Source organism: Xiphias gladius, chromosome 16 (assembly GCF_016859285.1).
Source record: "Xiphias gladius isolate SHS-SW01 ecotype Sanya breed wild chromosome 16, ASM1685928v1, whole genome shotgun sequence".
In the NCBI taxonomy this organism is placed as follows: Eukaryota; Metazoa; Chordata; class Actinopteri; order Istiophoriformes; family Xiphiidae; genus Xiphias; species Xiphias gladius.
In genome coordinates, this window is record NC_053415.1 from 26,729,804 (window position 1) to 26,756,412 (window position 26,609).

Sequence of the window (26,609 nt, forward strand, 5' to 3'; positions counted from 1 at the left end):
CAGGTAAAGGGTCAAGGGAATGATATACCTTCTCTTGAATGTTAATCATGCCATCGCATTATGAAATCTTGGGTCAGAGCAGAGGAGTTAATAACAGTCAGTGTTGTATGTGCCCTACAAAAGCTAGAGATTTGTAATCACATTTCCAAGTACACGGATACAGACTGAGATACACTTTGACAACCCTCCACACATATTTGCAAATAGTGTTGCTGAGATAATACCGCCACACTATAACATGTCGAAACTTTATATAACTTGAGATTGTCCGGCAGATTTAGGCCAACGTGGACAGGAGTTCCGTCACGTGCTCAGCAAAAATTAAAATTTGAACATCTACATTTTCATGGCATTTCATACAATGAAAATCCCACAACAGCCAGAACCTTGTGGTGAAATTGTTTTTGTAAACTGTTACATACGTTCATGCACACGGACGCATACAGGTGCGCATGTAACCCCACGTTTCCACGTTATGGCGCAAGGGAAACTACCTGTAATGTACATGTGTTGTACATGAGGTGAGCGAAGTGGGATTCCAAAGATGAGGAGCGGATGTGGAATTATATAAAAAGCTTTTCATCTTCGGGCAAACCAGAGTAGTCATGGCTGACTTACTTGATCTGTCCTTTAGGATAATGTGAGGTTGGAACAGTTTCACCCCCTCCCCACAAGTGACTTGATTTAATTTGCATTTTTATCATTTTCTCCCGAAGCAGTTGATGTACTTTCTGTTTTCTTTCTAGTTTCAATAGATGTCAAGAGGGAGACATCTTAGATAGAAAGCAAGAAAGAAATTACTAAATTGAACGAAATTACTAAATTGTACCTAAAACAAACTGACATTATCTAAGGTCCAAAATGTAGCTAAAATTGCTGTCAAAACTAACAAGTTTGGTGCGCACATGTGTTGCTCTTCTCTAATGATCCTCCTACACTGTCAGTTATTTGCGTGTGGTCGCTGTGGGTGATGGTTTGGGTGTGTCTGGCACATGTGATTTTTGTTATTTATAAGAGGGTGTCTCTCTCTAATTAGCAAAAGACAACCATGGACTCACGAATCTCTCTTCTGTTCTCTCCTCTCGTTCTCAGCCTCACTGTGTGCTGCTGGCGTCCAAAGAGAACTCGGCTCCAGTGAAGTTGGGGGGGTTTGGAGTAGCCATCCAACTCGGGGAGTCGGGACTGGTGGCAGGAGGTACACTAAACACCAACGTACACACTTACACTCCCATCCTACCATCACGTCATTAAAGACGCACTGAAATTTGAACTCTCCTCGCCAATTGCGTAATGAAATATGAACTATGTTCATACTAAAGCTATTGTGCTCATTTTTCAGATGGAGATTTAAAAAAAAGTTTGTGGGCATATTTGTGGGGGGAAAAAATGTCTGAAGCCCCATTCAGCACTACGGGGGGAGGTGGGGAATGAAATATTCACTCTGCTTCTCTGTGATTTAACTCATTGTGCCAGACGCCATTTTAACCACTGGAAAATTACAGGATAGGTAATAGACATGGACATTAAGCAGGACAAAGACACAGCAGAAAGCCAAAAGCCAGAGAGTTGATGGGGGAATTACAGATAATGGCTGAGGTGAATTTGACTCAAAAAATCATACTCTTCCTCTGAGTCATAACTCAGTAACTCAATAACTGAAATCTGAACACACTAAGGCTAATCTGTTTAGAAATCATAGAAAATAGACACTTCAGAATTTGCCCAACCAGGTTTTTAAGTTTTCTTCGGGATTAAAGTAATCCAGCGATAGTTGTCTGTACACTGCAAACACGAACTGCTAATAGCTAATTTGGCATAATTTTGACGGTGCAAATTTGCCAAAATGTAATCAAATATCGGCCTGTAGCTGCCACCACAGGACATTTGATGAGCTTTCGCGGGGTCTTGCTCTCCTGATGGCTTTAATTTTCTCTGTTGTCAGATGGGTTCCCAACATTTTCGATTTGCTCCATTTTCACACAAAAGTCAAATTTCACACTTGGCTGATTTAAAAAGAAAAAAGGGACAAAGCAGCTCTTCACGCAGAAAAAAGTCAGAGATCAACTTTGAAATGCAAGGATTTCTCTGTGGACAGGATTTAAACTACAGGAGGACCAACAAGTTCGTAGAAAAACAGTAGGTAATTGCAGCTGTAATTATAACTGGGGTGGGGGTGAAAAATAACCCACTTACGCTCCGAATGGGATTAAAATCACTGACCAGCACAGGTAATGTTAAAATCACCACACCTCCCCTAGAAGGTCAGTGTGACGTCACTGGTACAAGCTTTGTCCTGTAGAGCAGTAGTGATTTAAGGCGTCTGTGGCTTTACAACATTTCACATTTTGGATGACCCATCGTGCTGCATCCCACTTTGGTAAAATGGCTAGCCTAATTTACCGATGTTAGCACTGATTTCCACCAGACGTTACTTTTCGTTCATGTTATTTCAACACCCTCTTAGTCAGTGATGGGTTTGCCCCCACGTTTTAGAAATGGAGGTCCAGCTAGAGTCAGCTGGTTCTCTTTCCTGGGTCCAGCTGTGGTAATGTGGTAAAGGACAAAACTTTCAAAACTCACAGTAACAGGTAGTCCCGTACCCTCAGAACTCGAATAATGACACACAGTAACATATGGTGGACTCAAACAACAGATTTGAGGACTAAGCAACGGCTCCCAAATAAGTAGACAAGTCAAACAAACAACAAAATATACCGAAAAAATAGACATCGGTGTATATACTGATTTCTCGGCAAAAAATCCCTTTAATTTCAGTATGACTTTAATGTCGACAGATCCTGCAAGTTCAAGAGAGTACCACCTGTCGAGAACGGTAAAACGTGCAGTAAAAGAGCAAAACTGGAGTTCTGAGCCTTGTAAAAGATGGAAGCAGTAGTCCAGTTCACTTTGCACAATAAAAGCCAGAAAATACCATGTAAAAGTGACTAGTTCTTCCGCTTTTATCAACAAGTAGGAAATAAACCTGTACACAGTACCACAGTAAATTTTATTTCCTCTTTCAAACTATATGTAGTCATAGTATGAAACAAATAGCTAGGCCCTCATAAAGCACACTTTGTTTGCAGGGGAGCACTTGCTAGGAATGGAAATGCACGTACTGTTGCGGGTTTCAAATTAGGAAGCATGATCTGTCAACACTTCCTTTTTCTAGTTCAGAGTGTAAAAATATAAATTATGAAAGAATAAAAAAGTCTCATTATGTGTGTGGCTTTATGTAAGTGCATTGTCTGTCCATTCCCTACAGGTCGTGTAGGCACTCCTCACTTCATGGCCCCTGAGGTGGTGAAGAGAGAGCCCTACGGTAAGCCCGTGGACGTGTGGGGCTGTGGAGTCATCCTCTTCATCCTCCTCTCAGGGTGTCTGCCTTTCTACGGCACCAAGGAGCGTCTGTTTGAAGCCATTTGCAAGGGCAAATACAAGGTCAGGAGATTATTCAAAGAACCTCCGCCGTCTTTGACTGCAAAAAATGCGTCTTTCATACATCCATCCAAGACAAGAGTCCCCACCTTAAAAGAAACAACCCACCCTTCAGCTGGATTCACGTTATTTCAGTAATGTTTTGCAGCTCAATTTAGAATTTCAACTAGTCTTCCATTAAGATGAGGGATTACAGGATTATACGAGTTTATTACAGAGGGGGGGTTAGTGTCATAGTTTTGGCCTTCATTCCTAGATGGTACTCATCAAGTCAACTGCGAGGACCTGGGAATGTAGCGACACGACTAAAAAGTCTGCACGGACAAGAGATGTGAGCATTCAGACAGTCTTGCTAGTTTTAACAAAAAACCCCCATGTTAGTCAAACTGATTTGGAAGGTGAAAGAAATGCGACCCATACGGTCACCACCCAAACTTCTGTATCCCAAAGTCTTTAATTTGTAAAGAAATCCGACTACGTGTCCGATAAATGTGATGTAAAAGTAAAAGTACCATAAAAAGTACCATAAGATGGATCTTTTCAAGTAAAGTGCAAGTTCCTCAGATTTGTACCTGAGTACAGCACTTGAGTAAATGCACTTGTGGTGCTTTCCTGTAAAGTCTGTGTAATTTATTTATTTATTTATTTGTGTGTGAAGATGAACCCGCGCCAGTGGAGCCACATCTCAGAGAGCGCTAAGGATCTGGTGAGGCGCATGCTGATGCTGGACCCTGCCGAGAGGATCACCGTCTACGAGGCTCTTAACCACCCCTGGCTCAAGGTGCTGCAGGGCATTCATTAGCACTTTCCGTGCCCAGTCTCATTCAACAGTTGAATACAGTTTTTGACCCTGTTTGGCGTTTTTATGCACCATCAAGAGTTGTCATCACGGGAACTGATTACAGCTTCGTTACCAGCAACTGAAACAAAACCGAGTAGGGTTCAAGATCCACTCAAAAATCCAAACATGCATTTTCCTGCCTCGGAAAAATGGTAAACATGCGTACTCTCTAAGACCTGCATCTTAAGTTTTGACTTTAGGGGAAAGTTTTAGCCTGTTTTGGAGACAAGAGCAGAATAGTAAAACCACGTAGCCTGAAGCCATCACGTAATGATCAGCTCCTCACACAGGAGAACAACGACAGTGAGCGCCGGCACAGTGGCGTTACTGCTTGTCATGGGTTGTCAGCAGAGTTTTTATTGTGTCTTCTTCTGTGGACAGTGATAAAGGGGGTACTTAAAAGTGATTTCTTGACAATTCAGCTGAGAGACTTGCAGTTTTTCGTTGGGGGGGGGGGTCTGCCAAGGAATTTTTGTCTTTGCTGCGACTGAAAACTTTGACAAATCAACTTCTGTCTGCCAGGTCCAGTTGAAGCAGCATTATTAGGCTCTTCGGCTTTTTAGTGTCATTTCTTGCCTTTGATTATATGTGACAACATTTTGAATGCAACACCAGGGAGCACACACTTAATTCCTCTTTTTTTCTTAAATATAGTTACTCAACAGCACAATTATGATGTAGTCACATTGGCCACAGCACTCTGTTTACAACCAGAACTGTCACTTATCTGCAGTATTTGTGGTGAGTGCCTATTGCAACATAAGCCACGTGGCACATCTCCCAAAGTAGCTTTCTGACACACCGAAAACAACAACACAGAAACAATATGAGGCAGCACTGTGCAGCTAAATAGCCAGAAAGTGATTACAATTAGTGTTTCGATGAGCTAAAGGTCTAAAGAAGGTTTAGAGCTGAAACGATTAGTCAGTTAATCGATCAGTTGATAGACAGAAAATTCATCTGAAACCACTTTGACAATCAGTTGATCGTTACAGTCAAAACTGTGCTTGTTCCTTCTCCTCCAGTGTAAGAATTTTCTGTTTCTCTCTCTCTTAGACAATTGCAAGCTGAATATTATGGGGGCTTGGAGTGCTGATCAGGTGTTTTCTGACATTTTATAGACCAAACAACTAATTGATCAAGCTAGAAAAGGATTGGCAAATTAATGATTGATAACAATAATTGCAGCCCTAATAATGTTTAGTTGTAGAATTTTTGTTTGAACCAGTCTACCAAACAGCGGTTCGGCTGAATGTGATGTATGATCCGGATCAGAATAATGCTAATGTTGTTGTTTTTTCAGCCCAAACTCCCAGCTGTAGTTGGTAATCCAGTATTACCTCACAACAGAGTGGATTCTCTCTGTTATTAGAGGGGCAATCCATCAATTTTTCACATCAAATCTGTTTACAGGTCTTGAAAGTAGTAAGTAAATAAATAAATAAATAAAAACTGGAGGAAGGAAACAAGGTCAGAGAGAGAGAGAGAGAGGGTGGGGGGTATGACTGGCAACAAAGGTCCCCCGGCCAGGAATTAAACTGTGGACGTTGCAGTTATGTGCCATGGGCCCAGACCAGCAGGCCACCAGATGCCCCCTACAGGTGGCGTTTTAATACCAACTCAATAGCGTCTCTCATTTGTCCTTCCCTCAGCGGTAAACAGCCATATCTTTCAAACATGACGTCACCGGTTCATAATGCAGGGTTTCTGTTTTAACCGTGTCGTCTCAAGCTGAAATGACTCAGTTATGTCGCATTCACAACGTATCAAACGAAAGTCTGTCGTAAAACGTAATTAAATTCCAAACATTTAACAGATATAGTGCAGCTTGTTCAAATTACACTCCTGTATAGCAGCCATTATTTGCTAATAGTGAGATGCTCACTTTAAGAAATGTAGCTGTAGAGTTTGTGGCTTTCTATTTAGTTTTGTTAGAGTTTATTGATGAAGACAGGAAACTCCAGTAATCAGTGAGAAGCAGCAGCATAAAAAGACCCACAGCTGCTCTCTTAAGCCGTCGTTAGACTTGACTAAGCTCCCTCCAAGGCCTCAGAAGACGCTGAACAACTTTCTTCACGGGCTCTGCAGTAAGCTGTGCCTCACGTGTAAAATTGGTGGAATGCCCCTTTAAGCCTTTGCTTGTGTAAGCAGTTTTCTTTTCTGTGATGGATTTCTAAGGAGCGGGACCGTTACGCCTACAAAATCCACCTGCCAGAGACTGTGGAACAGCTGAGAAAGTTCAACGCCAGGAGGAAGCTTAAGGTTTGCATGGACACACATAACTGGCACGCAGTATCGCATTTTGTAACAGTCGAGGCTTGTTGTCATGGCAGCCTCTGTGTGTGTCCGATCACGAGATAAACGTTCACAGCCACAGATGTCGATGCCTCTGCTGCTGTCGTGTTTCAGGGGGCTGTGCTGGCCGCCGTGTCCAGTCACAAGTTCAACTCCTTCTATGGAGACCCTCCCGAGGAACTCCACGACTTCTCCAACGACCCCACCTCCTCAGGTACACACACAGCCCTCTGCTTGCAGACTTGCATTTGTTACCCTTTCATCTTTCACCCCCCAGTCTTCCTTCCTCCGGTTTGCTCTGTGGTCGTTTTTTTTTAAATTCAGTTTCTGTCTGTGTCATGCCAAGCACAATCCGGTTTTAAGCCTAGACAACAGAACTCTAGCTGACAACGGATCTGCTGACTACATTTACTCTACAAACAAGAAGTACAGCCTTGTGTTCTGCCCATTACATTGACCAACACTATTTCTACTATCAATGAAAAGATGTACTTGTTGCTTCTAACTGCTTCTAACATTGATATTAATTCATTTGCACAATGTCAGTCTGTTTATTTGTTTGTCTGTTTCTATTAATGCTTCCCACCTGCTAGGACTACTAGCAGCAGAACGTAGGTATCTGTTGGTCCTGTGTGTGTGTGTGTGTGTGTGTGTGTGTGTGTGTGTGTGTGTGTGTGTGTGTGTGTGTGTGTGTGTGTGTGTGTTTTGATGCCCCTTATTTAATCTAAACTATTCGTAGCTGTCGTCTTAAGGTTTTTAGTAGCTCGACTTGTTTCAGCCTTTACATTAAGGACATGTGCATGCTCACAGGAACGATATTCAGATGGACTGTTGTTGTGATGTGTGTGTGTGACAGGAGCTGTGTCTCAGGTGTTGGACAGTTTAGAGGAGATCCATGCTTTGACGGACTGCAGTGAAAAGGATCTAGATTTCCTCCACAGCGTTTTCCAGGACCAGCATCTACACACACTGCTCGATGTGAGTGACACAAACAACAGCACAGCTAAGCACAGTGGAATATATCCATCCTTATGAGCCGTCCATTTTTATTTCATTACAAGGATTTTTCTACTTTCTACTCTACTTTATTGATAAACCGTATAAAGATTTGCTCGTCACATGTTTCAGTTCATAAAAGCTTCAGAAAACCTTCACCAAGTTTAATCCCCTGGCAACAGGAAGCCAGTAACAGGAGCTGCAGTTTTTTTTGTTTTTAAAAAAAATAAAAACGAGAACAGTAGTTACTGCTGCGTCACAACTCTCTATTTTAAGGGTTAATTTATGACATTCTGGGACTCACTCACACTGTTCACACAACCGGTATCACCTCACTAAATACAGTCTTATTAATCTCTTCAGTACAATAAACTAAAGGAAGGCAGCAAAATGTAATGTTTTTTCTTATTCACATGCATTGTACTAATTTGATAGTAGCCTACGACAGAGCCCGAATGGGCACGAAACATTTGCCGTGTGTCTGTCATCGTGCAGCATTTTCGGTCACGGCGTTGCACCCAACACGGGTCATAAACAGGCTTGCTATATGAAAAATTCTGCGTGTTCAAACCCGTTCGACGCACTTTAGGCACAGCTGTTCACGGGTTTGAGAGCAGTAATCTTACTGGCTGACAGGATAAAGATTTATCACTGCGTCCCTTCAATCTATATTCCACTTGACTCAAATCCTTCTACACTTTACATCACATTACATCCATTTATTCACTAATCAGATGCTTTCGTCCAAAGCAACTTACAATAGGTGCGATCAGATCAGGTAGGAGCAAGAGCTAGATATCGTCCACAACTGCGAGTGTATCCCTTGTAAACAAAAGACTAAAAGTGTGTCGTGGTCTGAAAAGGTGGGTTTTTCAGCCTGCAGCCTGGTGCCCGGGATCTCAAACTAAGAATATCCCGGGGCCACATTGGATGGGAAAAAAGTTCTGTCTTTCTGCGTTTTGTGTCTTTCTGTTGGTGTTAAACAGAAAATCTGTTGGCAGGGCAGAGGAATTTTATTATCCCGCAGCTGAGTAGTATAATGCATTTTAGAAAATCAGATGATTATAACAATGATTACGAGAAAACAGCAATTCATATACTGTATGTTCAACATGACAACTTTCATACAAATATTTACACTTAGTTTGGAGTCTGCCCTCTCTGTCCGCGGCCTTTGCATGTTATTATAGATGTGATGTTGCTAATGAAGACTACATGTCAGACGGTTATAGCCTTTTCTTACTTTTAGAAATGAGTGGAGTGCTCGCTGGACTCAAAGTGTTTTTAAATTTCAGGAATTGCGATCCTCCAGGCAAGAACAAGGTTTTCTCTTGTCAGTTTTATTCACTACAACATTACAGGGGATTTGACTCTTTTTCTTTTTTTTAAATATTTTGTGGCACTGACGTAAATATACAGTATCCAAAAAAAAGGATGTGCTGTTTAATACAGATAAAATGCTGCTTTTAAGAAGGCTACGTCGTAAACATTTGCATTCCAGCGAAATCCATCTTCATGGATTTCATACAGAGTTCAAACAGCAGCTTCCCAGTTCATAACAGAGCTGCAGCTGGCTGTGCTTTGCAGTTGTTAAATCAGACATATCACCTCTCTTCCGGACACTAAAGTGCACCAGGATGCGTCGTCCTCTGCCGAGGCCCTGATAAGAGCGTAGATAAGAACCCTGTTTCCAGGTGTTGGGGGATTACGACTGCATATGTGAAAACAGCAGTGTAAAGCTTTTAGTGTCTCCAGAGGGAGCTGTGCGAGGGCTGATAAATGTCCTCGAGTCACGTCTCTTGAGCCAAAAAATTTAGACGGCTTAATGTAGATGTATCCTTAGTCGTGAACATCGCAGAGTTCTGTGCATCTGGCTCGTGGGACGAGTAGAGATTCAGGGTCCTCCTGAGCATGCACAGTTATACGGGTTAAATGATCACAATCGATCGGTTCGCTTTCCCCACCCTTCTCTTCAGGTCTGGCTCTGTGATTCAAACGCGTGATCTTACAAACATGACCTCGTCTCACCATCGATAAGATACTGCAGGTGCTTGCAAATACGGGGGTTTGAGTCAGTTCAGTGATCAAGCCAGCTGCCAAGAATCAAATTAATCTTAAAAGGCTGAAATTAAAACACTTGAGGGAGCTACCAGGCGTTGCGTAAGAGTTAACTGAAGAAAAGGTATTGCTAAAGAGAGGTGTGTGTGTGTGTGTGTGTGTGTGTGTGTGTGTGTGTGTGTGTGTGTCGTGCTCTCCGAGTCCCTGGAGGCTGAAGAGGTTAAAGTGGGCTGCAGAAGACTCGTGGATCTGCCAAGAGTGTGTGTGTGTGTGCAGCAGTGTCAGTGGGTGCCTGGGGCTGCAGATGTCTCCCTTTCAGCCTCAGTTTCACACCCCTGCTCTGCTCTCGGGGGGGGGGGGGGGTCAGAAAACGACACAAGAGCGCAGACCGGCCTCAGACCGTGAAGGAATAATGGCTGCTATTGTCGGGCCTCCGTGCCACTCAAAACAAGCACAGCCTCCATCGCTATCTGTGTGTCTGTAAGTGGCCTCGACGCTGCTCAAACACACAGAGGAAACCAAAAATCCTGTAGGCACTGAACGGATGGGGCCGTCCGCCTTTGATAACTTGTGTCTCATTTGCGCTCTGTTGACTGCTTTTCTCTTACAAATCGCTTACTGTCTCCTGGGTGAGTGCGTTTTCATCCTGTTTTTCTACCTGATGTGTTTGCAAGAAGAGCGTTTTGTCAAGAGATGCCTCAAGCTAATTTGAAGTCGGCCCAGCGTCCCCCGTGTGTGTTTTTGACGTTTGACACGTATAACGAGGCGCTTTAGTCAAGTGGGTTTGTATTTTTTCCCTCAAGTTATAGTTTCAGAGCTCCGTAGGCTTTCCTACTTAACGGAGGCAGGGTAATAAGTTGCCCTCGAGGAAATGATGTCTGAATTTACCTGTCACTAATGGGGACTTAAGATATCATACAGTTTTCTCATCTTAGAATAAGAGGCACGTACAGACGCAACCGCAGAGCTGTAAAATAGTCATGCTCGGGCGTTGCCATTTAAACAAACACTGTAGGCGAAGTTATATTTTAATGTCCTTGAAAGTTCTTCACTGCAGATGTATAAAAAATTTAAAGATGTTATATTACTCCATCATCATTCCATAATTCTTTGGAAATAGCTCATTTTTCGTACATTTCACTGGCTGTAATATGAAATTCAGTGGTTTTATATCATAGGTAGATATTTCTACTATGTTGACCTCAAGGTTTTCTGTATCCTGTTTGTCATTGGGCTCAGGAAATTTGAAATTTAGGGCTTATAAGGGTTTGTTGCATACTAGATGAAATGATCTTGTTCCGTAAAAAGATTAATATATTAATCTTAGTTCCATCTCAAAACGCTTCTCTTATTTCACAAAGGAAAACTTCTGTATATTTAGAAAACGTGCAAAAGGTTTGGGCGGATTATTGCAAAATGGATTGCAACATAGCCAGAAGTGCAGAAAAGAGTGCAATCGTGTTTAATTTCATCATTAAGCGGTTCGAATTGCAAGTGAGATCATGGAGCCCTGCTTTACGAGCTGTAAATTTCAAATTTCCTGAGCCCGATGAAAAACAGGCTCAGCAGGTTTCACACAGAGACAGAAAACCTCGAGGTCAATGTAGTAGAAATATCTACCGATGAAATAAAACCAAAGGAGTAATATAGCATCCTTACATCTTTTTATATATCTGCAGTGAATGTTACCACTTTCCCGTAAAGAAGTTTCAAGGAAATTAAAATAATCCTTAAAATATACAGTCAAAAATACCTTTTCAGCTCCAAAGCTGTGTTTAGGAAAATCTGTGGCACTCAGTTTTTTATGCAAGACCAAATAAACTTGGTTGCAAGAAAAGTGAAAACTAGTGGCGATATTAATTTTTGAAGATTAAAGATTTTTCGTCTGGGTAAAAAAATGATTTATCTTTGATTAATTTGACGGTAAAACATTCAGCAACAACTGTTTACATGAATAAATGTTGCAAATTATCCTGCGGGTTTCTTGGAGGTTAAGTACAAATTTCAACCCAATCCAGTGAAAGATAAGTGGTTGGTGAGGCCGAGAATACAAATACAGAGAATCACAGAAATTACGAAGTTTAGCTCCGAGGGTCCAACTTCAGGACTTTGTGACCAAAAAAAGTATTTGCAGCAGAGCTACAGGATTTTGCATGAATTTAATAGAAGTTTTCACATGATGTTCTTCTAGAAAGTCCATGACATGAACGTTAGTTGGTGTGGAATGAGCTGTAAATAATTATATATTAAACATGCATTTTGTTCAGATGTTGGCTGCAGAATCTCTGTTCAATAAAGTCCAAGTTTGTTTCACTTTCAGCAGGGCCCCGTTGGCAGCAGATAACATCAGCCCTCGGGGCCCTCCGGTTCGTTCCAGTAGTCTTCTGCAGACTTCCTGAGGAGTGTGCTGTGTTAGTCTTTCTCAGAGAGCTTGTTCAGGAAGGGGGGGGGGCGCTGATGCTCCCTTGAAACGTGTGTTTGGTGTGTGTTGTCCTTTTGGCAGTGTCAGATTTTCACAGAGAGGAGAGATGCACAGGCCACCAAACCACGGCGTCTTGCTCCTCCTCTGCACTCCCCATTAGCTTTTGTATTAACAGAAACACGCACACATTTTCATCCACGCATACACGCCCACGGTCTCTTTTATTTTTCTTCCCTCCCACCGTGTCCTGGACCCCGTCAGTCCAGTTTGCGGGTCAGAGCCGTGTCTCCTTGTCGGTCTGGATCGGCTCTTAGAGAACTAAACAAATGGATCCCCTTCCAGAAAAAATGCATACCAGATGTGTTTTACCGCTCGCTCGTTGCATTAGCTGATGATTTTAAGCAGTTTTTTCCACTGCATCACAGCTGTATTGGAAACCACACCGGTTATTTCATTCCTACTTCTCCTAAAAACAACATTAACAAAACTGACACACAGATTTTATTAGAAAGTGTCTTTTATGTCAAAAACGTTAGCGCAGACATCAGCGGCAACATCATCGCCAGGCACCGCGACGTCCAGTACGTTACGGACAGCAAGAGCCTACAGCAACAAGAAGCTAAATGAGATATTTAGTGGTGAGGGTGAGGGTGGCAAACTACCAGCCACAGCCAAGTTTATCATCCATTATGTCCATCTTGCAATGTTTAAGTCTTCTCTTAATCTTAGTGGGGAAGTCGTTCTTTCCATCTCATGAATCTCTTTGATGATTTCGAGCTTGTGTGGGTGGATTGGCCTGTAGCCATTTACAAGTGATTGCTTTTTTTTGCTGCTGCACCAAATATTTTCGGGAGGCATCTGTCACTTCCGGTTTTTTTTTGTTTTTTTTTTTAATTCCCTCAGGTTAATCAGCCAAATAAAGTGACACCCGTGTCAGTGGGATCTGCAGGCCAGGAAATGGCTGCGTGATTCTCCAGATATTGTCAGACAGGTCCTAAAATCCGGCCTGATTTCACACGCACTGATTTGTGTACAACAAAGCACGTTGAAAGTGTGTGTGTGTGTACACACTGTAGATGTTCTCTAATGAAATGCAAAATCGCTTACTGTGGCTGATCCCAAAGCTTCCTGCCGCACCTCACGGACTTCATCATGTGACCTGAGTGCAGGACTTCGGTCTCGTAATAACAGAAGATCATATATGAGGACACTAAATGCATGACTACGCTTCAAACTAGGCGCTTGTCAGAACAGTGTCTGAAACGCCCCTTCTAAAGTTTGGGGCCGCTGCAGAGCCACCACCACCCCCTACCTCTACAACGGTGAGAAAATGAGCAGAATCTAAACTCCTCTCCCAAGCTCACTTTTTCCCTTCTTCACTCAGTAACTTCCTTCTCTGTGCATGCAGCCGAGCAGGAAAACCACAAATGTTTCCAGGAGAATCTTTTCGGAGGTTTGTGCCGTTTTCCCACTGGTGCGATTCGTTGCGTCTCACCCACCTCGACAGCAGCAGACTTCTTGCTTCACCTCCAAGTGTAGCCGTCTGGACAGCTATAAACACGTCAGTCTTCAGATGTGGTCAAGTGTGCAACACTGTAAAAACGCTCCCTTTCCAAAAACCCTTTTCTTACATGTAGAAAGGGCACAGCGTTTCCAGCAGGTACAGGGTCATCAAGCAGTGTGTCACTGTGAAACAGAGAGTGTGTATGAGAAAGTAAATATAGAAAGTAAGTATAGTACGATTTGGGGGGGTTTCCTGGACATGAAAAACCTGAGTGTGAATGTTTGCGATGTGGTCTCACCACCTGTTGTAGGGCCTAGTGTGTTTGAAGCAGTTGAATCCCCGAAGAGCAGCAGTGTTGTGCGGTCGCACTCCGACGTACAACATTTTTGAGGTTAATGTTGTTTGTGCTGTTTTTTTTTTTTTTCTTTAATCCGTCATATACCCTGTGATGATGTCGGACATCACATGTCCAGTGCTGCTGCTGCTGCCGCCGCCGTCAGTGTGAGAGTGTTGCATTGAACTGTCTGGTACAGAAGCTCTGTTTGTCTGTGACTCTCTGTGTCTGTCTCTGAGAGTTTCTGTGTGTGTGCGTGCATTATGCGCATTAAGACTCCCTGCTTGTGTACTGTGCAGCAGGTTGAATAGAAAATGCAGGTTGCACATCAAACATCACACGGCTGTTTCTTTGAATATGATAATGGTCGTTTTAGACCGTCTGCGTCTTTTGTTTAAAAAATCCAGCCTCTGCTTTGATTTGAGCGTACAGCTGCTGCCTTTGTTTAGACTGTGTTTCAGGGCCATTTTATCTACGAACAATCTCTTAAATACACCCACACTCGTCTCTGACTGGGCTTATGCAAGCCGCTCTAGTCAGTGCAGTTTATTAGTCAGCTGGGATTTTTAGAAACAGAGCTCTTGTGTCTGTCGTCCTTCGGTCAGAGATGAGAAAACAGTTCCTTTTTGTTAACAGTTAAATGTTAAGGGAAAAGAAAAAAACAGAAAAAAGTGGCACTGACGCTTTAAATCAGACCAAGTCAAATAGAGTGAGAGAGCTGAGGGCAGCCAATTTCAACTTGACTTTTTCAGGTAAATAAATCTCTCAATCTCAATCTCTCAGATCTTCCAACCGGATTATGTTTCCACACACCTGGAGGGTTGGGGTCAATACAGTTTACAGGACAGTTTCCTCTAATTTTCTAGTGAGAGAAGTTAAAGAAGATGCAGTCGAGCTGCTCCTTTCGTACTCCTTTGAGTATGAAAACAAACTATTTACACTGCCAAAGGTGATTTCTCGTCAGATTTTAACACAATATTTTCAACACACTTCTACAGGTTGTCTAAAGTTTACAGGGCTGCGTTTCGCGCTCTGTATTTGTTTGCCTTACCTCACTACCGCTGTAAATTAAAGCAAATAAATTAATTTAAAAAAAATGTATTATTAGCATTTTATTAGCAAATCCCCCCGGTGAAAGGGGTGAAATTCAATAGAACAATTACACAAAAGACAAGACGACATTTTCAAATTAATCTTACTCTCACAAAGAAACACCTGTAACTTTGCAGATTTAGGTTTGTTGGGCAGCAGACGCTAAGAATGAAACATTCATTTTTCTATAAGTTTTACCTTTGTTCGCTGGGTGAGCAGTTGGTTTTACTCTCTATTCTGACTAGATTTGTAAATCTATTAGCATCTACTTTTTAGCCTCACACAAAAAAATAAAATGGGCGTCTTTGTGTTGTTGAACGTTATCTTTCATAAACATTATAATCTTGTTGAATAAACTAAAGTAAACTGATCTTCTTGTTTTAGGTCAAGTTCTTTTATGGCAGATTTTCACAGGAACATTTAAAATTTGAGAACTTTTTTTCTCTCTTGTTAAATGGAAAAAGGAAGTAGCGTTTATTTCTCAAAATAAAGTTGTTTTGTTTTTTTCTTTTTTCTTTTTTTTTACATTTTCAAACGACACCTGTCCCTACGTTATGTAGCGGCTTAAATTAAGCCTTATTCCTGCAAAAAACAACGTGCTAGCGTAACTTAAGTGCAGGGGAGAAGAGTTTTATATATCATCTGTCAAACTCAGCCAAGCGTTTAGGAGACGTTATTGATCATGCATGGAAGCTCATTTGTGTTGCTCTGCTCACAGTTTCACGTCAGACTGAATTTTGACTTTTGTTTCAGCTGTACGATAAGATCAACACCAAGTCGTCCCCGCAGATCAGAAACCCCCCGAGCGATGCTGTGCAGAGAGCCAAAGAGGTGAATAAACACACCACACGCACAAACGAACACACCAACCCCGCCAACCTTCACTTTGCATACATACAAAAATCTCACACATCTGTATTGACATAAGCACATTTCAGCTTCATGTTTGTCCTGTTCCTCTTCATGTGACGTGACATCAAGGGATTGAATTCAAAGATGACAGATTCACTAGTTTCTGGCTTTTCTCTTAAACGCTTTAACCTCACACCTCTGTCGGTGCTCGGGCTGTTTTAATTCCCTCTGGCCTCTCGCTCACTAAAGCCGTAACTCATCGCTGCCGTGGATCACTCTGCTCACCTGCTCTGTTGATTTGAGGAAGCCATTCTCGGCGTGGGGGTCCGAGCATAACCGCAGGTCTTCGAGTCGTGTCCGGGGAGGAATTAAAATTATTACCATCAGAATCTTCAACAAAAGTGGGGCAGTGGAATCTTTGGCCTGATATTTGCATTTAAGGATCTGTGTGATTAAAGAGCGGTAACAAATCCCGATCTCACACCAGTCACATATCATGACTAGAGTTCTCTCAGTTCCTGAGAGCAGGGTCGTTTTCGCCATTTGAGTTTTAAAACCCTAGGGTCCAATTTGATAAGTAACTTTCCAATTTTAAAGTTGATGAGAGCGGCTGGTGAAATCAGTTTTGTCTGAAGGCTGGAGAGTGTGAAGTTTTTGCATTCTGGCTTGCAGAGGGTCCAAGGTCCGATAGGATTGAAGCTGAATGCAGTGGTGTAAGAAGTATTCAGATCCTTTAAGCAAAAGCATGGAAGGATTTCTGAACAGGCCTACTGGGATCAGACCTAGTGGCCCAAGGGGTCAGGGGGTCAAGGGGGCTGCTGGGCCAGAGCCTCTGTTTGAAGTGACATTAAACATTTCTTGGAAAGTCAAGTCACCGAAAGACAAATGCAAAATGACTACACACAGATGCTTCATTTGTAGTCTTTTATTTATTTTTTAAAATTTCTTTCAGTTTGAGGTCTTGCTCCCATGTGTGGCCATTTTCTTACACATGACTTTATGGCAAAAGGTCTTTGGAGTGAAACCAGGGCCCCTGCAGGAAGCCCACACACTAACACTGTAAACCTAACCAGTTAATAATGGTTCAGCTATTTATATCCAGTTATCGTGACCTCTCTTAGCTTCCCCTAAAACGTCAGAGACCTATCGAGGTGTATTTTTTCGGGACTCCCTGTGACTCAGGCCCATTGTCAGAGCAGCTGTACCACAGCACACTGGCCTGTTTACACTGAGCCGTTTTAATAAAGATCTCAGGCCGCTGTGTCTGACCCTCCTCATTAGAGATGCTGCAGGATGTAGCGGACACACACACACACACACCCCAACAGTGCATTTGTGGGCTATTAGTGTGGTATTTCTTTCTTACAGAGAGTTGCATTATGGTCTCTGGGGTCTGACCCCTGGCTATGATGAATTCACATACACGTTGTTAGTTTGGGTCACTCCAGCAGGATGCAGACTGGAACTAGTGCTTAACAGGCAGTGTGAACGAAAAGAGTGTGTGAGGGGAAACATGGATCAGGGGTGTGCACTGGAAGTGTGGCTGCACAAAATGCTGTCATGTTTAAGTTGCGTGCTCTGCTGAGGGGGCAATTAAAAAGTCTGAACAGTGAGGGAGTGGGTGAGGGCTGGCGTCTTAAATCCCAGCGCTGTTACGACAGGGAAAGCCATTCAAGGGAGCCGAGCTCTGTTTTATGTGGCTTTGGTTCATGTCAAAGCGACCTGGCTAATTAACATGGCTCTGCCGTTCTCTGTGTCCAACAAGTTCGAGTCTACTAAAAGAGTCTGGTTCACATTTTCCTACTTAAAACAGTCAGGATGGATAAAGAGTCGTAGATGGAGCCACAACAGATGCAGCACTGTCTGCCTGGGTGTGAGGGAGTGAAACAGCATTTAAGTCCCATGGGTGCAGATCTTCTGTGTTTTTTATTAGTTGCAGAGAACGAATCCGTACAGACACTTCAACACACTGAACTCGGCTCATAACCAGACCAGGGCCTGGCTGTATTTTCCAAGCATCACAGAGTGGAAAGTTGGCCTAAAATTCATGGAATGAAGCATATTTGGCCCTTTTTTCAAACACAGGGAAAAAATCATTTTGTCAGAAAAATAATCATATCTGCCCCAGGATTTAGAAGAGCTCAGGTCACTGAGCACAAATTCGGGGAGATGTAGGAATATGCAAAGTGAAATGTTTCACGGGACGTTTCTTGATAGGTTTTGATAGGATTAAAACGTTTTGCCTGCGAATGGTGGAAAACTGTGTCCACTCTGCCGAAAAATTAGTTCATTAGTTGCTACCTTGGCAAGAAGTGCTCCCCAGCACTTCAGATTAATGCTCCGTAATTTTGTGACCGAACAATCCAGGCACACATGACCCACAGACCCACTTGGATCATGATGGCAGAACAATAGCTGTGCCAAAGCATCACTTGCATCAAACGACTTTGTAGCTTAACTGTGTTTACATTAAGTCTATACCAACGAGGAACTGGTGTAAATCATCCTTTGTTATTTTAAATCCCCCACAGGATTAAAGTGAAAATCTAAAATAAGGTGGTTTTTTGCTGCTGAGAGTTTGGGAGGTAAAGAGCTGTATTCACAATCTTCTCTTAGCGCTAGGAGTCCTCCTGAATGGCATTAAAACTCTAGCTTCCTCTGAAGAGCTGCCGAGAGCAACTTTTAGTAAGGAACTGAGAAAACCCCTGAGATGAGAGAAAAGGCGGTAGACAGACAGACTTCATTCAAACATCTCCGATATTTTATGAACTGCATCACAGATTTCATACATGAACCAAAGTAAATAAAATAAATACCATCAGTTGGTTTTACTGTTCTCCTAATGAACTGTCGAACAAATTGGGGTCTGACGAAGTCTTTTCCTGTTTGTTGAATAATTCTGACTGACAGCTGAGGCTGAGCTCGTCAGGGCGTTGTCCGAGCAGCGTAGAGCTGTGCAAACTACCATGTCTGGTGGTATTAGACTGTTTCGATTTGTTGACGCGCAGAGTGAATCCAAAGTTCATTGTCGTTCGGTTTTTCCAGAATAGAAACTTCACCTGCTGCACGTTGCTGACTGTGTGTAGGTCTCAGGAACTCAGGAGGCCTCTAGACTGCTTCCAACTTCTGTCAGACTTAAGAGCTACTTTTATCACTGAAATGCTTCGTGAATTACTCTGGACCAAAACAGTTACGACTGATACGCCCCTCCAGTTTCTCCTAACTTGGCCCCTGATAGAAACCTTTCAGGTGCAAGTATTTGTAGCCCTAGAATCGAAAATGAAAAGCTCGGCTGAAAAAGTGTCGGCTGCCTCTCTTGCGTTTGACCGTCACCCATCACTGTGTTGTACAGCCGTGCAGGGGAACTCCGATTTTCTTGTTTTTAGTCCGAGTAAACTTCAAACAAGTCTAATCCTGAGGTGCTTGACAAATGCTTGCCAGTAACACTTCAGTAAAGGTTTCACCTCAAATGACCTCATCATTCAATCTTGGTTGCGCCTTCAGGGACTAACCCCTCTGTCTCTACTGATTCAATCTGGCTGACACCAAAATGCTTTGAACTAATCAGACTGCAGTTTCTAATGGACTCTTGTGGGTTTCTGGTCTAACAGAGCAGCGATAAGATGCTTCAGACCTCAACAAAGCCTTTTTTTCTGACTGCACTAATACACTTTTTACCTCCACACCTATCAGCTGAACGCGTTCGTGTTCCAACTCATCTTTCTTGGGAGCGATGTTTTCGTCTTGCCTGTAGATACTAATCTCACAACCCCTCCTAATTCACAGCCCATTCAAATTGGCTGGTATGGATTAAAGGCAGTGGCGGAGTCTTGCTTTCCCCCGACCTCTGTCATCACTGAGACCTTTAAACTTTCACCTGTGAGCTCTCTCAGAAAAGGACAGTCAGCAGCCTGTATAACCCTTCTTCCTGTGTCTTCCTCCACTTAAGAGTTCCTCCCAAGACGAAGCAAGTGGCGCTTTGAAACATCTGGAATATGTAAGACCTCATCACACTACTGCCATGTTCACAGTACTAATGAGTAGAGCATAAGGCCAGATTAGTTGGCATGGCTTTTAAAGCGTAGAAGTATTGGAGGTGGTTTGGACCGAGGTGGGGTGAAAATCAGGATAAACATCCATGAAGGTCACTGCCGTGTAGAAGCTTCCTTTTCCTGTCTCATCAAAATTGGTAACGCTACTGGTGTGAATCAAAAACGAACATTTGTTTGTTTCGATAAACGGACTTCATATAAATGTATTTGCGATACTTCAGTAGGTAACACATTAACATCTGACATCCATTCACACAGCGAGATTCAACAATATAAACAAACTTTAAGACAAAACAACCCAATAACTCATTAACCTGTCAAGTACCACAGGCTGTGCTGGGGGGGGGGCGTATCACAGCCTGGGTGTACACATACTCATAAACTACACACCCCACTGATTGACAAGCACACTCGAGGACAAGAATGCATCACAACTCCTCAATGTGCAGGTTTCAGTACTACTCACACACACACACCCCCTCCCTCAGAGGCCTCACCTCTACAATGCCACATTCACCAGTCAGGCGCAACATAACTGGAGCTGACATCAAACCACGTCACGTCAGAAGGCCGGGAGGAGGGGCGAAGCCTAGAACGGACTCCTTGACTCCTTGAGTGGCGTCCAAACTTGGTCTCCCAGTGGCTGTGAAGATGTAGGAGGCGCCGTCAGGGAAAGTTGGAGGGGGATTGTGAGGTTGTTGGGTCACTCTCATTACGCTGCCAGAGGTGCAGCAGGTACAACCAGGGGGCTTAGTTGTGAGTGTGTTCGTATATGTGATCTTTAACCAGACTCTTGTGATGCCTTTTTCTCTCTCTCTGCATCTTCAGGTACTGGAAGAGATCTCCTGCTACCCAGAGAACCACGAAGCTAAAGAACTCAGACGGATACTGACCCAGCCACACTTCATGGTGAGTCCAAAAGCCCACACATGTACACTCACACACGCACACAAACACACACAAACACACACACACACACACAACGTGGGCCCCGATCTCCGTCATATTTCTCAGACGGGTGCAGGAGGCCTCTTAACAAACATTCAAGGCTGCTGACGATGCTGGCTAGACGAAACACTGAGCGCCGAATCCCTGTATCTCTGTTCAACAGACACTGCAGGTATTTTAATGTGAAGTGTTTTACATACATTTACTTTGCAGCCTTTAGATGGTCCAACTCTGCGTGAGTTTAGAAAGCTCTAAAAAGAGAAACACCCGGGTTTGAGTCAGTGGCACACTGTCAGCTTTATTTTCTGCATCATGGTGTCGTTTACTGCAAGTGGTTTCAGCTTATTTCACCTAAGCCAAACAAATATTAATGTGTCAAACAGATATACGAGGTCGCAGAGTCTTATTTTTATAGTATTTGCTTTACGTTCGAATTTACCTTTGGAATTTAAAGCACGTTTAAAACATCAGTAACCAGTGATCCTGGAGTAGTTGGGTCTGAGGATCTGAGCAGCAAGGGTTAATCCCGTGAAGAGAAAGTCATTTTAGGTTTGTCAGCAGCCTCCCCTCTTAATCCTTTCACAGTAATGCATCTGATTTCCAGGTCTGATCAATGGTCTGCTCAATATCAGCCAGACAGACCAACGGGGGGGGTGCATAAGATCGTAGGAGAAAAAGGAGAGAAGACTTCTCATTCCTTATCATTTCATTTTGACACAAAGATCGGTAATCAAGATGGACGTTAGGAGAGGGACCAGGCTGTGAAGTGAGGGAGGAAGGGAGGTGTGGCTGGAGGTCAGCAAGGCGTGTCTGATGCGATGTGCTGTGTCGGGTCAGAGGCCCGGCTCCCTCATCGTGCTACAAGAGCATGAACCGACGGAGGGAGGGAGAAAAAGAGGCACCGCCATGCTCTACATTCCTACGAGTTCAAGTGAAGACGGTGTTTTAGTGGTTTCACAGACCAAACGTCTCTACAGGAATAGAAACTATACACCATTAAGGACATGTGTTTTTGTCCGTTGTCTTTGCAGAAGTTTTCCTGTTTTCTTGTGGGTTATTTTTCCTCAGCAAAGAAGCAAACAGAGAACAAGAAGAAGCTGGTTCCTGCTGCCTCTCTTGTGCTGATTATTAAAAACCAAAAAAAAAAAAAAACCAAAACCCATAGACCCTCCCAGAGTCATGCTGCTGTTTTACCTGCCTAACCACACTTCCGGGCCACAGGGTATCTGCCAGTTTCTAAGGCTTAAAAAACACCGAATTCAGTTCCCTCATAAAAAGGACTTTGAAGGTATTAAAACGTCTTAAGTTTCATTTACAGAGTTTATATAATATTTTTTCTTGCCTGTAGACACTAACATTAGTCAGAACTTTTGGCTGTTGGGAGACAGTTGCCAGGAAGCTCATCGACTCATAACGAACAAGTGTTGATTTTAGCAAAGACTTAAATTAACAAACTAATTATTTATTTTTGAATTGGTGAATTCATCCATCACCCCCCCGCTTGTTTGTAAATGTGGTGGGCAACACATTAGAAACACCTCAGGATAATGAGTCCAGTTCAACAGCACTGCCGACTACAACCTCAGTAATGACCGTGAAACTGCCATTACTCTCTGCCAGTGTCGATCGAAACTGAACATCATTATCTTTGTGAAGGCAGAATTTATGGCTCAGCTGTTGTACTGAACTGCATTAGATTTTACAGGTGTACCTAATAAAGTGGCCACTGTATATAAACCTGAGGTGTCTATGCTGCTGCTCACATGTAACAAAACAGAATGACCCAAGTTCAATTAAAGAAATAATTAGCAAACGGAAATACTTCTAGTACTGAATAATCAGGTTTAAAAATTGGTCAAATTTCTAGGTGCCGGTGGGCGTATTGTGCAGATTGGAGATATTGGAGAAGGCCAGGCTAGCTGTTCCCCCTCCTTCTAACCTTTATGCTAAGCTAAGCTAGCTACCTGCTGGCTCCAGCTCTCCCGTACAGATTTTGAGAGCATCGATCTTCTCCTCTTCTGACTCTCAGGAAAAAAAGTGAATCAGTGTATTTCCCAAAATGTTGAAGTATTTCTGTACGGGTTGAGTTTAGGATTTCCGTTGGGTTAACTCCAGAAAGGTGAGGTTCACCCAGACTAGTGTTATCCTGTGGCTTCACTGTTGCTCCCTCCTCCAAGACGAAATGCTTGAAACCCCCTGCAGCCATTAATGCCAGTTTGGCCTCTGTATTTTCTGTACTACTGCTACAGTACAGTTTAGAAACGACCTCTCCTTTTGCTCAGATATATATCAAAAACAGGATCTGTGCAAATTCACATCAGCTTGTTCTTGATTTGAACGCCACTGATGTCAACTGGCCACAAATAACAGGATCCTTCTGTTGAATATGTGGGTTGTTTTGAAGTTTTTCTCTTGGGAAAATTCAGTTGATCTTAAAATCTCTAACCTTTCTGCTTTTATTATGTCTTAGCTTATCTTTTCTTTGACTTATCTTTCTTTAATTCTTTTTTCTTTTCTTTTTTTGCTTTTGCTTTCTCACACTCACTCGAGCACACCCACGCAGCATGGAAGGATTAGTTAACCCCTTCACCCTGTCCTCATTAAGGCATAGTCACACACATACACACAGAGACACACAAACTTGCACAGTCTTAACTTCCTTCATGTTTTGGAACATGAAGTTTCTTTTTGCGTGTGATGTAGTTTGACGTGAGAGTTAGACACGCTGCCATTGCCTTCATGTCTCTGCCTCTCTGATCAGCTCTCCTTCCTTGTCTGTTTGAGTGTGTGTGTGTGTGTGTGCGCTTGCTTGTGTGTGTGTGTGTGTGTGTGTGTGTGTGTGTGAGACGCTTAGGGAAGAGAGTGACAAGTTCCCCCCTTTGTTGAGGTTTGATTGCTGTCTTCTGAAGTTCAGACTGGTTTGTTAAAGTGCCACTCACGGGCTTCGGCGTCTTTGAGAAGTGGTTTTCGAACATTTTGGAGGTGTGAGGCACCGGCTCAGCTCGGCAGCTACGCGAGACACGCTGCTTTAACTCAGCTCTGTAGTGGTCTGACTGGAGAGCGACGTCTAAAAAAGGAGTGGTTCCACTGTAAATGTACCGTGTTGTTAACCTCGAGTAAGGGTGGTCGATATGATCATAGCGAAAACGAAAAAAAAATCCCCATAACGATGAAAAAGTCATCTTCAATAAATGTATCTGTTCCACACTTGGGTCAACCCTCATCTGCACAACCCACTCTATTAGGCTACAGCAGTAGGGTCACGCAGCTGACACGTGAAGGGCCACAACAAAGGGGAAAAAACACCTCGTCTGAAACATAAAAATGTGTCAGACGTCCGCACATGACGAGGAAATGGCATCGAAGAGAGATCCCAGAACTTCAGTTCTGGTTTGGATCTCTAAAGCTGGATAAACAGCAGAGACCTTGAGATCCTGCAAAGGGATCACACCGGCCGCAACGCCCGTCAGTTTCAAGTTTTGTTATTGCATCTTGCAGCTGTGATGCTGTCATGGTGAAAAAATCTGTCCACAGACAGACATAGTCTGTGGACAGACCTGCCAAAGTACTCAAAAGCACCTCTGTGATAGTTGCCGCTACACTTGTTGTCTCCAGGACCACATGTTGCCACGATGAGACACACACACACACACACCTCCACCCAGACAGATTCACGAATTTTACAGCTCATTAAATACAAGTTCAACCTTTTATGCAGATCAGATCAATGTTGGGAGCTCGTTACGCTCAGAGTTGTGAACCGGCAGCTCCAGGATTTGGATCGAGTAGTTTGTGAAAAATCAGGTGCAAAAGTCAGTGTGTTGTGTCAGGACAGTCAATATTTCAGATCTGCTGCTGCTCAGCTCATTTTCAGGTTGGAGCTACAGGCCGTCAACATTAATTAGGCTTCGTTAATGTTAGTGTTGATTCATTTAGTATCTACCACTAAACAAACGGCAGTATTTCTGGCTTCTGGCCCAACAACATCTGTTCGCGGATGTAAACTGAATCTTTGACTTTGGATTTGTTTTTGACTCCCTTATAACTTGACCTTATACTTTATTGAGACAATGTTTAGTTTTTTCTAGTTTAGCTTTTTTTCTGTCAATCCTGGACAAGTTAGTCCTCATAGCTGCCCTTTCTTGGATTCCCGGCCACCTCGCACGCTCCATCTTTCCGTGTTCCCTTCTGACCATTTACGTTTTACTGTACTTGTCTCCATATAAAGTCTGAGCCACTCTAACTGCGTTTGCGTGTGTGACCGCAGGCCTTGTTGCAGGCCCACGACGTGGTGGCCCACGAGGTTTACAGCGACGAGGCTCTGAGGGTGACCCCTCCACCCACCTCGCCCTACCTGAACGGGGACTCCCCAGAGAGCACCAACGGAGACATGGACCTGGAGAACGTCACCAGAGTCCGTCTGGTCCAGTTCCAGAAGAACACGGACGAGCCAATGGTTCACAGTTTCACATATTCACAGTCACATATTTAGAACCCTTTTTTTGTTAACGACCTCATGCACTGTCTCATCCACTGATTCCAGATGTGCTTGTCTTTGTGTGTTAATGGGCGCAGGGTATCACGCTGAAGATGAACGACTCAAACCACTGCATCGTTGCACGGATAATGCACGGGGGAATGATCCACAGACAGGGTAGGCTTTTTCCACAGGTCACAACTAACATTCGTGTCTACACGTTGGTGAAGAGCGTTTAATAAATTAAGATTAAGCTTCACTCTTCATAGACTGATCAAAGAAACTGCACGCGGACGGAGAAATACATCCTGTACAAGCTGTAAAACAGTCACATTTGCTGCGGTTGCGAACACGTAATTATCTCGTCCTTGATTAGACGACGACCCCAACTTTTTCAAACCTTATTTCCAAAAAAAAAACAATCAGTCTTATATTCAAGCCAAGGTGGTCATTCATCTAGTTTAAAACATAGGTTATAGTTAGAATAAAATGTATTTATTAATATTAAAATGCTCCTGAGTTAATAGTTTTATTTTTGTGTCGGATCATTTACATGACCCATCCCACATGAATCAACAGTAAACCAAACATGCTGTATGTAACCCACCAGCATCTCACAGCAAAATGTACTGACGTCTCACAATCATCTCACCATCATATGAATAACGTACTTTAATGTACAAGGAGATTAACCAACGGTGTATTTTAAATAAATACGTTCACATAGCCTCACATAAATACGAATATAAACATAATATATAAATGTAAGTAAACACAACTCAAACAAAACAAGAATCTACATTAATGCAACAGTTTGTTAGTTAAGACACTGTAGATCTGAATCGGTTCATGGACAAAAGAGTCTGTAATCTATAAAGAGAATTTGATCTATCCTCTGTTCCATACTTAATATATTCATAAAATGCAAAGATTTCATAAGAGAAATATTCAATTAAAGTAACCTTATCAATTCCAATCAAATCTAAATATGGAACTTGAACTTTTTATTTGTCAGAAAATTTCAAATTTGGGCTTTTGCCAGATATAATCTGCCCATTATCGTGTGCATTATTTCCAGTGACCTGGTATTTAAACTCATCTACATTTGTTTTTCTTGCAAATCAACTATTATTATTATTCATCTAAATTATGTGAAGCAGAAGGAGGACAGGGATATTCAGATCTTCTGTTGCAAGTCTTTAAAGTGAACTGAATAAAAAGGAGGGACTCGCCCTCCATCTTCATGTAACGGGGAAACAAAACAAACAGGTTAGAAAGACATTTCAGCAGGTGGTTTGTC

The 26,609-nt window shown here is 42.8% G+C and overlaps 1 protein-coding gene across 7 annotated transcripts in view; it reads left to right on the forward strand.

Moving 5' to 3' along the window:
• Window positions 1–26,609, forward strand: part of caska (calcium/calmodulin-dependent serine protein kinase a) — a 130,414-nt gene that overhangs the window by 83,237 nt on the left and 20,568 nt on the right. For 4 of the 7 annotated variants that reach the window (XM_040147605.1, XM_040147608.1, XM_040147606.1 and 1 more), the window contains exons 6-16: window positions 1,093–1,195; window positions 3,266–3,441; window positions 4,097–4,219; window positions 6,458–6,541; window positions 6,689–6,788; window positions 7,431–7,552; window positions 15,734–15,811; window positions 19,782–19,829; window positions 20,713–20,793; window positions 25,100–25,288; window positions 25,408–25,486. In XM_040147605.1, the coding sequence (XP_040003539.1) occupies window positions 1,093–1,195; window positions 3,266–3,441; window positions 4,097–4,219; window positions 6,458–6,541; window positions 6,689–6,788; window positions 7,431–7,552; window positions 15,734–15,811; window positions 19,782–19,829; window positions 20,713–20,793; window positions 25,100–25,288; window positions 25,408–25,486 (1,183 nt within the window). The remainder of the gene's footprint in view (window positions 1–1,092; window positions 1,196–3,265; window positions 3,442–4,096; window positions 4,220–6,457; window positions 6,542–6,688; window positions 6,789–7,430; window positions 7,553–15,733; window positions 15,812–19,781; window positions 19,830–20,712; window positions 20,794–25,099; window positions 25,289–25,407; window positions 25,487–26,609) is intronic. The other 3 variants (XM_040147607.1, XM_040147609.1, XM_040147612.1) reach the window with 1 other exon arrangement.